The sequence below is a fragment of the Sciurus vulgaris genome, assembly GCF_902686455.1.
Source record: "Sciurus vulgaris genome assembly, chromosome: 2".
NCBI lineage: Eukaryota > Metazoa > Chordata > Mammalia > Rodentia > Sciuridae > Sciurus > Sciurus vulgaris.
In genome coordinates, this window is record NC_136462.1 from 105282989 (window position 1) to 105295827 (window position 12839).

Sequence of the window (12839 nt, forward strand, 5' to 3'; positions counted from 1 at the left end):
TTGCCTATCTATTCCTCTAATACCTCCCACAGTACATTCTGGATCCAGAGCCAAAGAGAGCTGACCTTGCTACAGAGAACTGTGGTCTAAATTTGCACTTTCTCAAGGAAGAGTGAAACTGATCACCAGGGAGTGAATTGTAGAAGCACTCTACTCTTATGGGGTTGGTTGGTTGGTTGGTTGGTTGGTTGGTTTTTGATACCAGGGATTGAACCCAGGGACGCTTAGCCACTGAGCCACATCCCCAGCCCTTTTTAATATTTTACTTAGAAACAGGGTCTTGCTAAGTTGCTTAGAGCCTCACTAAGTTACTGAGGCTCAATTTGGACTCAAGATCCTCCCTCCTCATCCTCCCCAGCTTCTGGGATTACAGGCATGCACCACTCCTTCTAGTTTATGGGGATTTTGAAAAATATATGTACTGTTTCACTGAAAAAAGCTAGATATCTAATGTATTAGTGCTGTTAAACTTGGTCTTCCAGAGAGCCTACAGAGTGGGAGAATATCTTTGCCACTCATACTTCAGATAGAGCGCTAATTTCCAGAATCTATAAAGAACTCAAAAAACTCTACACCAAGAATACACATAATCCAATCAACAAATGGGCTAAGGAAATGAACAGACACTTCACAGAAGAGGATGTACAAGCAATCAACAGATATATGAAAAAATGTTCAACATCTCTAGTAATAAGAGAAATGCAAATCAAAACTACCCTAAGATTTCATCTCACCCCAATTAGAATGGCGATTATCAAGAACACAAGCAACAATAGGTGTTGGCGAGGATGTGGGGAAAAAGGTACACTCATACATTGCTGGTGGGGTTGCAAATTAGTGCAGCCACTCTGGAAAGCAGTATGGAGATTTCTCAGAAAGCTTGGAATGCAACCACCATTTGATCCAGCTATCCCACTCCTTGGCTGTAAAGGACTTAAAATCAGCATACTGCAGAGATATAGCCACATCAGTGTTCATTGCTGCTCAATTCACCATAGCCAGATTGTGGAACCAACCTAGATGCCTTTTAATTGATGAATGGATAAAGAAACTGTGGCATATATATATACAATGGAATATTACTCTGCCATAAAGAGTGATAAAATTATGGCATTTGCAGGCAAATGAATGAAATTGGAGAATATCATGCTAACTGAGATAAGCCAATCTCAAACCAAAGGACGAATGATCTCACTGATAAGCAGATGATGACATATAATGGGGGGTGGGAGGGGTTAGGTTTAGAGTTAGGGTTAAGGAGGGTGGCAAGAATGGAGGAAGGAAGGACTGTATAGAGGGAAAAGAGGGGTGGGGGGGAAGGAAAAAAAATAACAGAATGAATCAAACAACATTACCCTATGTAAATTTAGGATTACACAAATGGTATGCCTTGACTCCATGTACAAACAGAGAAACAACATGTATCCCATTTGTTTACAATTAAAAAAAAAAAAACTTGGTCCTTCAGTAAGCTGTAACCCTTTCCACTAACTGGCATATATTAAGGGCAAAGACTTCTGTGTCTTACTTGTCTCATAACCCCATCGTCTAGTAGAGTTCTTAGCCCATAAATGTTGAATGGAATGCATTAAAATCAAATTATTATATCCAGTCCATTGTCAAATAGTTGTGTTTAGATTAGGGAAGAATGGAGATGTAGAGAGCTGTGCTTTTCTACTTCCAGCTTCAGTTTGACTGCTAATTGTGTCCTATGCCAAAAGAATGTAGGCAGAATTATCTTTTGAAGATAATTCAAAACCTATAAAGAAATTATCTTTATAGGTTAACATTAATCTGTAAAATTCCATCATCCCAATTGTGGAACGTGTATTAAAATTTAAATTGAGCAACAAATATACCACTCGTGTTTACTTTTGAAATAAATATTGTATTTTTAGAGTTCTATTCTTTTGAGAAAATAGATGAATGATTAACCATTTACACATAGTTAATACATAGTTATATGCATACATCTGCTGGCTTGATAAATGCACAGGTATACATTTGTATTTTCCAATAATATATTACTATTTTACTACAGTTGGAATTCTTTTTTTTTTTTTTTTTACTTTGTTGAAGATCTTTTTTTTTTATTGTAAACAAATGGGATACATGTTGTTTCTCTGTTTGTACATGGCATAGAGGCATTCCATTTGTGTAATCATAAATTTACATAGAGTAATGTTGTTTGATTCATTCTGTTATTTTTTCCCTTCCCCCCACCCCTCCCTCCCCTCTTTATACAGTTGGAATTCTTAAACTTGGGATTCAGGGCTTCCCAGAATAGAGGGAAAATAAGTGATTTGGATGGGGAAAAGATTATCATCTATATTTCTATCAATCTTTCTAAGTGAAATTTAGCATGATCTTCAGCTTTGAATGAGGATCTCAAAATAGTCCTAATAGTAACTGATTTTTTTTGCCAGAAGGACATATACTTTCGATTCATCACACAGTTGGTACATATATTTTAAATTATCAATTATGCTTTGAAATTATTATTGTTAATAGGCCTGCTACTGTGTCTTACTATTAAATATGTTAAATTACCATGCAGCAAATGGGGTTTTTAAACTCAGGAACAGATGAATTCTCAAATTCTACCAGACCTTCAAAGAAGAACTAATCCTCCTCAAATTAGTCCATGAAATAGAAAAGGAGAGAATCCTTCTGAACTTATTCTATGAAGCTAGTATCACCCTGATACCAAAACAAGACAAAAACACATCAAGGAAAGAAAACTTCAGACCCATATCCCTGATAAACATAGATGCAAAAATTCTAAATAAAATACTGACAAATCGTATACAAAAACATATTTTAAAAAATAGTGCACATGATCAAGTGGGGTTCATCCCTGGGATGCAAGGTTTGTTTGAGATACAGAAATCAGTAAAATTCACTGTGTCAGTAGACTTAAAGCCTAGAATCCTGATTGCCAGGCATGGTAGCACATACTTGTAATCCCAGTGGCTTGGGAGGCTGAGACAGGAGGATCATGAGTTCATCCGGAGCCTCAGCAATGGTGAGGCACTAAGCAATTCAGTAAGAGACCCTGTCTCTAAATAAAATACAAAATAGGGCTGGGGATGTGGCTCTGTGGTTTGAGTTCCCCTGAGTTCAATCCCTGGTACCCGCCCCCAACAACAACAAAAAAATCACACGATTGTCTTAATAGATGCAGAAAAAGCATTTGACAAAATATAGCACCCTTCATGTTCAAAACACCGTAAAAACTCGGGGTAATAGGAACATACTTCAACATTGTAAAAGCTGTATGTGTTGAACCCAAGGTCAGCATCATTCTAAATGTAGAAAAACTGAAAGCATTCCCTCTAAAAACTGGAACAAGATAGGGAGGCCCTCTTTTACCACTTCTATTTAACATAGCCCTTGAAACTACAGCCAGAGCAATAAGGCAAAAGAAAGAATTTAAAGGGATATGAATAGGAAAAGAAGAGCTCAAACTACCCCTATTTGCCCATGACATGATTCTATTTTAGAAGACCCAAAAAACTCCACCAAAGTACTTCTAGAACTCATAAAAGAAGTCAGAAAAGTAGCAGGTTGTGAAATTAACACCCGTAAGTAAATTGTGTTCCTGTGCACCACTAATGAATCAAGTGAAAGAGAAATTAGGAAAACTATCGCATTCACAATAGCCTTAGGGAAATAAAATAGTTGTAAATCAGTCTAATAAAAGAGGTGAAAGACCTTTACAATGGAAACTACAGAACACTAAAGAAAGAAATTGAAGAAGACCTTAGAAAATGGAAAGATCTCCCATGTTCTTTGATAGGCAGAATTAATATTGTAAAAATGACCATGCTACCAAAAGTGCCATGCAGATTTAATGCAGTTCCTATTAAAATTCCAATGAGGTTCTTCATAGAAATAGAAAAAGCAGCCATGAAATTCATTTGGAAAAATAAAAGATCCAGAATAGCCAAAGCAGTCCTTAGCAAAAAAGCAAAGTAGGAGGCATCACAATATCAGACCTTAAATTTTACTACAGAGTAGTAACAAAAACAGCATGGCATTGGCACGAAAACAGACATGAACACCAGTGGTACAGAATACACAGAGGCAAATCCACATAAATACAGTTACACTAAATGGAATGGTATCAAATTAAAAAGCTTCTTCACAGCAAAGGAAACAATCAAGAGCATGAAGAGAGAGCCTATAGAATGGGATAAAATCTTTGTCACCTACACCTCAGCTAGAGCATTAATCTCCAGCATATATAAAGAACCCATAAAGGGGACTGGAGTTATAGCTCAGTGTTAGAGCACTTGCCTAGCTTGTGTGAGGCACTAGGATTGATTCTCTGTACCACATATAAATAAATAAAATAAAGGTCTATCAAGAACTTAAAAAAAAACAAGAAAGAAACTCATAAAGCCCAACACCAAAAAAGCAAATAACCCAGTTAATAAATGGTTGAAGGAACTGAATAGGTACGTCACAGAAGAAATATGCTAAACAAATATGTGAAAAAATGTTCAAAATCTCTAGCAATGAGAGAAATGCAAATTAAAACTACACTGAGATTTCATCTCCAGTCAGAATGATAGCAATCAAGAATACAGGTAATGATAAATATTGGTGAGGATGTGAAGAAAGGTACACTCATAAATTGCTGGTGGGGCTGCAAATTGGTGCAACTACTCTGAAAAACAGTATGGAGATTCCTCAGAAAACTTGGAATGCAACTATCAGTTGACCTAGTTATCCCTCCTGTTGGTATATACCCAAAGGACTTAAAGTCATAATGCTACAGAGACACAGCCATATCAATGTTTATAGCAGCTCAATTCCCAATAGATAAGCTATGATACCAACCTAGGTGCCCTTCAACATATGAATGGATGAAGAAAATGTGTTGTATATACACAATGGAATCCTACTCAGCCATAAAGAAGAATGACTTTATTACATCTTTTGGTAAATGGATAGAACTGGAGTCTATCGTACTAAGTGAAATGAGCCAATCCCAAAAGACCAAAGGCTGAATATTATCTCTGATGTGTGGATGCTAACACCCAGCAAGGGGTGGGGAGTGGGAATAGAAATTCAGTGGATTAGACAAAGGGGAATGAAGGGAAAGAATAGGAAAGACAATGGAATGAATCTTACCTAACTTTCCTATGTACATATAGAATACATCACAGTGAATCTCCGCAATATGTACAGTCACAGACTGAGATCCTAATTAGAATAAGATACACTGCATTGTCATGTATAACTAAAAAGAACAAATTAAAAAAAACAGAAAAAAAGAAGGCATAGAAGTTCTTTCTAGGGAGAGTCGAAGTCTTATAGTACTGACAATTTACAGCAATGTCCCCACTCATTTGTTTATAATACATTAGAGTTTAAGTATGTTCAGGAAAGTGAATTTCCAAACATGATATAGTTTTAATTAAATAGTTCCTCACAAATAACCGTAGTGTTTAAAAAAAATTCTGCAGAGATCAAAACTAAATGATACAACAAAATGGAGGCAAAATAAGTAACAAGTTGACACTTTCTCCATTCTGAAGTAAAAACAATTATCACATAATCAAATATGACAAGAAGTTGCCTTATATATTTAAAGTTATTTAGACTATATGAACTTCACCATACTTGTCTACTATATGTTGAGTTATTAGCTTCTGATTGTATAAAAATATATTGTTGGTTAATTTAAAAAATTTTACACAAGGATAGGATACTTACAATTGTTTCTTGGTACCTTACATAATAAAAAATATCTGAGATATATGGACTAATATTGGGTCATTTTCATTAAAGTATGTATGGTATGCTGGCTAATTAATACAAAAGTCTTACATTACATATGGCATCTATTAATCCCTTAGACATGCAAAATAATCTTGCAATTATAAATCTAATCATTAAAAAAATACTTTAACAAGGATATAATTTCCGAGCTTATTAAGAATATTATAGCAAGTGTTTTGAGAAAGGCCTCTTGGCTATTAGGATGAAGCACATATTTCAGGTGATGCCAACACACAAATAAGTATAGATTTAAAAAAAATTATAGTTAACACAGTCTATTTACTTCACAGTCTCATCATAAAGTTATTAAGTTGTACAAAAAGAACTTTAATTTGTAGTATATATACAGGAAACAAACAACCCTTTAAAGATATATGTTTTGCCAACAAGGTCACTTATAAGAGTCAAGGTGAAGTTTTATGGTTTTGAACACTATTTTTCTGTAAGATAACCTATCCTCACAAAACTATTAAAATAAGATAGAAATTAAGGAATACAGAGAGAACAGAAAATCAGTTTATGATCCTCCCTTGTCCCTCCTGTCCTCCCTCTCCTACCTGGTTCTCCTTTCTCTACTCTGCTAGGCTTCTTTTAGCTCACCTATTTGTATTGATTGGTTCTTTTTACATATACGCAGAGCTGAAATTCCCTGTGATTTATTTATATATGCACTTAACATGGTCTTTAAGAATAAATTCCACTTGGTCTCCCCTTTCCCATCCCTCCCCCTCTGCCTCTCGATCTCCTTCTACACTACTGATCTTCCCTATACCTTTATGTTATCCTATCCTTCCCTCTCTCTTCCCTTTATTTTATTCTAGCTTCCACATATGAGAGAAAACCTTCAACCTTTGAGCTTCTGAGTCTGGCTTATTTCACTGAGCATAATGTTCTCCATTTCTGTCCATTTACCAGCAAATGCCATAATTTCATTCTTCTTTATGGCTGAGTAGAATTCCAGTGTGTATATGTACCACAATTTCTTAATTCATTCATCTATTGACTTGCATCTGGGTTGATTCCATAATTTCACTATTGTAAATTGTGTCGCTGTAAACACTGAGGTGAATGTATTGCCACACTATGCTGATTTTAGTTATTTGGGAAAAATATTGAGTAGAGGAATAGCTGGGTTATAACCTAGTAGTTTCATCCATAAGTATTTTGAGCAATCTCTGTACTGCTTTCCAGAGTGGTTATACTTGTCTGCAATTCCACCAACAATGTACAAGTGTTCCTTTTCCCCCACATTCTCTACAGTATGTATAATTGTTTGTAGTTTTAATTATTGCCATTCTGACTAGAATGAGATGAAATCTTAGTGTACTTTTGATTTGCATTTCACCAATTGCTAGATGTCGAATACCTTTTTCATGTATTTATTTGGCCTTTGTGTTTCCTTAGAAAAGTTTGTTTAGTTCTTCTGCCTATATATTGATTGGGTTATTTGTTTTTATGATGTTAAGTTTTTTCAGTTCTTTATATATTCTGATATTAACTTCTATCAGAGGAGTAGCTGTCAGAGATTTTTCTCCCATCCTGTAGGTTATACAGACACATAACATGGTTTTTTGTTGTCGTTGTTGTTGTTGTTTTGCAGTGCTGGGGATCAAACCCAGGGCCCTGTGCTTGTAAGGCAAGCACTTTACCAACTGAGCTATCTCCCCAGCGCACATAACATTGTTTTTAAAGAATTCATTCCCATTGCTGCTCCTTTCCCATCCTTCCACTCCGCCTTCTCAGTTTCCTTCTCCACTACTGATCTTCCCTACACCTTTTTGATATACTGTCCTTCCCTTTACTTTACTGGAACTTCCACACACACATGCTCTTAATTGTTTCCTTTACTGTACAGAGACTTAATTTGATGGCATCCCCACATACGGATTCTTGGTTTTATTTCTTACACTTTGGGGTTTTGTTGAGGAAGTTGGTGTAGGCAGTGAGGACCGTACATTTTCTTCTAGTTGTTGAGAGGTTTCTGGTCTGATTCCTGTCTTTGATCTATTTCAATTTGACTTTTGTCCAGGGTGCATTACAGGGGTCTGGTCTCATTTTTCTACATAAAGCTATCCAATTTTCCCAGCATCATTTATTAAAAAGGCTGTTTTTTTTTTCTCCAAAATTTATTTTTGGCATCTTTTTCAAGTGTCACATGGCTGTAAATGTGTGTTTATCTCTGTATCTTCTACTATGTTCCATTGGTCTTCATGTCTATTTTGATGTCAATACCATACTGTTAACTACAGTTTTGTAGTATAATTTCAGAACAGGTATTGTAATACCTTCTGCATCACTTTTCTTGCTCAATATTGCTGTAGCTATTCTAGGTCTCTTATTGTTCTAAATGAATTTAAGAATTGTTATTTTCTGATGAAGAATATCATTGATATTTTGATGGGGATTGCACTGAATCTGTATACTGCTTTTGGCAGTATGACCACTTTGACAATATTAATTCAAATGTATTATGTTTTCACGCAAATCTACTGGTAAGATACTTCTTTTAAAAAATGCAGAGGTATTTTTGAAATGCACAAAATAAAATATATAATGTATTATAAAGTAGACTGATATGTAATCATCCAAATGTTTTAAAAAAACACTTCTTTTTGCTCAAGTCCATTATTTATTTTTTTTTCTTTTTAGATATACATGACAGTACACTGTATTTTGACATATTACACATACATAGAATATAACTTACTCTAATTAGAATACCATTCTTGTGATTGTACATGATGTGGAGTTTCACTGGTCATGTATGTACATATGAACGTAGGAAATTTATGTCTGATTCATTCTACTGTCTTTCCTATTCCTATCACCCATCCCTTCTCTTCATTCCTCTTTGTCTAATCCACTGAATTTCTATCCCCTCCCCCCTTATTTTATGTTAGCATCCACATATCAGAGATAATATTCAGCCTTTGGTCTTCTGGGATTGTCTCATTTCACTTAGTACGATAGTCTCTAGTTGCATCCATTTACCTGAAGATGTAATAAAGTCATTCTTCTTTATGGCTGAGTAAGATTCCATTGTGTATATACAACACATTTTCTTCATCCATTCATATGTTGAAGGGCACCTAGGTTGGTTCCATAGCTTATCTATTGGGAATTGAGCTGCTCTTTAAGTCCTTTGGGTATATACCAACAGGAGGGATAACTGGGTCAACTGATAGTTGCATTCCAAGTTTTCTGAGGAATCTCCATACTGTTTTTCAGAGTAGTTGCACCAATTTGCAGTCCCACCAGCAATATATGAGTGTACCTTTCTTCACATCCTCACCAATATTTATCATTACCTGTATTCTTGATTGTTGTCATTCTGACTGGAGTGAGATGAAATCTCAGTGTAGTTTTAATTTGCATTTCTCTGATTGCTAGAGATGTTGAACATTTTCTTAACACTTGGCCATCTGACTTTCAAACTATGAATATTGTCCCAACAGGAACTCTTTTACATTGTGACAAATATAAATTGACACAGTGACTTCAGAGACTAGTAATGCATTATCTCTGAAGTTGAAAATGTGCATCCTTTAATCTACAGTTTCTGTTTCTCTGTGTCTATCCTGGAGAAGCTCTCAAGTACAAGATGTGTAAGGATATTTGCTTCAACAATGTTTGTGATAACAAAAAAAGTGAACTATCTTTTAGTAGAGGAATAAATGGTACTTTACTTGTATAATGATACATAACTGTAAAAATGAATGAACTATTGTCTTCAATCAACATGTAGTTCGAAATATTATTGCATGAAAATATAAGCTTTAAAAGGGTAGCTATCATATAATCCCCGTTTAACCATATAAAACCCAAACAGTAATGCATATATCACTTGAGTGTGTCAATATTTATTTCAAAGTTCAGCATATACATGGGGATCATATATACCAACTTTATGAGAATGGTTACCTTGGGGTATGGATTAAGCTGTATCTATGCCATTTTAATTTCTTAGAGAAAGAGAGGAGAACTTTTCCATTTGAAACAGACAAGGGAAAATGTCACTGTCAGTGGTGGTTTGTGGATCATATTGTTGGCTACTTAGATGTCTATTCTTGTTCATTCTTTTGAGTGTATTTTCAGTGTTATCATTGACAATTAAGTATTTACATATTATGTCAACTGAGTGAATGATTTTTACTTACTATATTTTATTCTCATGTTTCTAATTTGGTCTTTCTATTTTCAGACCCTTACATATAACTACCAAAAATAGTCAAGAAGTTGAATTGTCAATAAGTGAAGATTGTTCATATAAAGTTATTTTCTTCATTTTATAGGGAAAACATCAGAGAGAGGCTCATTTTCCCTGTACAGCAGAGACACCGGATTACCAGGCTGTCAAGTAAGTTTAGTGAATTAAAAAAGGAACAAAACAAACAAACAAAAAAAAAACTAAGTTTTACACAGTGAAGCAAAGGCTTCCTTAATAATAGAGAAGTTAGAAATTTATCTACATTATTTCTTTATTTAATTTGTGACTACATGTGGTGGTGTTTTAGCAGTTGAATATATTTTCTCTTACTCCCTTTCCCAATTCAACGGTCTGGCTTTATCATCAACAGTTTCCATAATCTACTTCCATTTTAACTGGAAACAGAATAGCCAAAGTTCTGTCCATTTCTAAAATACCTCTCATAGCAGGGCACGGTGGTGTGTACCTGTAATCCCAGTGACTAAGGAGCCTGAGACAGAGGAGTGTAAGTTTGAGTCCAGCCTCAGCACTTAGATCATGTCTCAAAATAAAAATTAAACAGGGTGGGGGGCAGGGAATGTAGCTCAGTGGTAAAGCACCCTGAGTTCAATCCCCACACTAAAAAGTAAAATAAAATGTCTGTTATTTCTGAAGGTAGTTTTTAACAATTCCCCATAGAAAAATAAAATTGTTGGTATGTAACATGAAACATATATGATTAATCTGAACTCAGAGGCACTAAACCACTGAGTCACATTCCCAGCCCTATTTTGGATTTTATTTAGAGAAGGGATCTCACTGAGTTGCTTAGTGCCTCAACATTGCTGAGGTTGGCTTTGAACTTGAAATCCTCCTGCCTCAGCCTCCTGAGCTGCTGAGATTATAGGCTTACACCACCACACCACCCGGCAATTCACAAGTTTTTAATTGCATATTATTCTGAGTAGTGTGATTTAAAATATCATTTTGCCCCACCTGTGATGTGAATCATCCCTTTGTCCACACTGTACATGCTACTTTCCTATTAGCACTTTAGGAGCCATCTTGACTTTTAGATTGATTATTGTGGTATCTCAGTACTTGTTTCAACTAACCTTTATTTTGCTTGATAATGGTCCCAAAGTGAAAGAGTAGTGAGGCTGGCACTTCTGATATGCCAAGGAGAAGACGTAAAGTCTTTCCTTCAAGTGAAAAAGGTAAATAAAAGTTCTGAACTTAATAAGAAAATGGAAAAAGTCATGCTGACATCACTAAGAGCTAAAATATTTTGAGAGAAAGAAGAGCATATTCACACAAGTTTGTTATATTGTTGTAATTGTTGTTTTATTATTGGTTATTTACCTCTTACTATGTCTAATTTATAAATTAAACTTTATAATAAATGTATATATGTAGGAAAAATAGTACATATAATGTTCAATACTGTCCAGGGTTTCAGACATCCATGAGGGAATCTTGGAACATATCCCCAGTAAAGGGCACTGGAATATCATAGAGTTGAGGATTCCAGCAGAACTAGCACTTAACATTTCTTAGCTTCTGACCCAAGTAGTCATACTCTATTCTCATCTGATTGACCTTTTCCAGGTACAGTGGTGCATACCTGTAATCCCAGCAACTTGATTACAGCATCTAAGGCAGGATGATTGCTAGTTCAAAGCCAGTCTCAGCAACTTAGTGAGTCTCTAAGCAACTTCACAAGACCCTTTCTCTAAATGAAATATAAAATAGGCTGGGAGTGTGGCTCAGGGGTTAAACACCCCTGGGTTCAGTCCCCAATTTAAAAAAAAAGATTTTTTTTCAGGATGCTAATAATTGTTACCTTGTTTCCATGTATTTGTTAACTTTATTTCATTATAGTATTTAAAGTATATAGATTTCTGATATAACCAGTGCTCTTATCAACTCACAAAAACCAAACTTGTCATATTTACAGGAATGTTGCAAGGTGATGATATCACATTGATATCTTAAAATAGAATATCATGGAAGTATTTACACTGTGGAAATCAAAAAAATGCTAAAAATCGGGGGCAGGGTGGTGTTTGTTTTGTTTTGTTTTTTGGTTTTTAACCAGTTGTTTGTTTTGTTTTGTTTTTTGGTTTTTAACCAGTTATTAAGACATTTACCCTCAAACCACTCATGACCTGTTAAAAGTTACAGAAAGGTAATTGGGACTATAGCTCAGTGGCAGAGTGCTTACCTAGCATGTGTGAGGCACTGGGTTCGATCCTTAGCACCATTTAAAAATAAACAAAGATGTTCCATCTACAACTACCAAAAAAAAAAAAAAAAAAAGTTATAAAAAGGGCTGGGGTAACCCAGTGGTAGAATGCTAGGAAAGCATGCATAAGGACCTTGGTTCAGTCTCCAGCACGACACACACACACACAAAAAGTTATAGAAGACCAAAAAATGTAAGTACTTATTTGAATCATATTAGGTCAGTAGAAAAGCAACAATTGTACTTGTTTTTTGAAGATGACAGTGCCAAGTTATATGTATTGTTCTTCCTATGTAATTTTAGCAGTACCTATTGATAAGAAACATGATGTCCTCTTTTGAGCCAGATCAAACGTGGATCAGTGTTTATCATATTTCTGTTTATAATTGGTATGAGAACTCATTATTTTATGGTACAAATTAATTTTTGAATTTATAGTCTGTATTTGAATTATTTAATGAGTTGGTTTGAACCCTGATTCTGATTTTTAATCTTAGCTACATCACTCTTGTCAGAATTTTGCAGGTCACTTAATCATCACTGTTCTTCTATGAATAGGTTAAGAGCAAACCAAAATTTTAAAAACTAATTTACATCATTTTGACAATAAATGGTAAA

The 12839-nt window shown here is 35.0% G+C and overlaps 1 protein-coding gene and 1 long non-coding RNA gene across 18 annotated transcripts in view; one reads left to right on the forward strand and one right to left on the reverse strand.

Annotated features, from left to right (window-relative positions):
* The window catches only part of TCF12 (transcription factor 12), a 345689-nt gene that overhangs the window by 230553 nt on the left and 102297 nt on the right, over nucleotides 1-12839 (forward strand). For all 17 annotated transcript variants that reach the window (XM_079125900.1, XM_079125889.1, XM_079125904.1 and 14 more), the window contains one exon: nucleotides 10083-10147. In XM_079125900.1, coding sequence (XP_078982026.1) covers nucleotides 10083-10147 — 65 coding nt within the window. The remainder of the gene's footprint in view (nucleotides 1-10082; nucleotides 10148-12839) is intronic.
* The window catches only part of LOC306653090, a 343839-nt gene that overhangs the window by 177671 nt on the left and 153329 nt on the right, over nucleotides 1-12839 (reverse strand). The gene's annotated exons all lie outside the window — the stretch shown is intronic.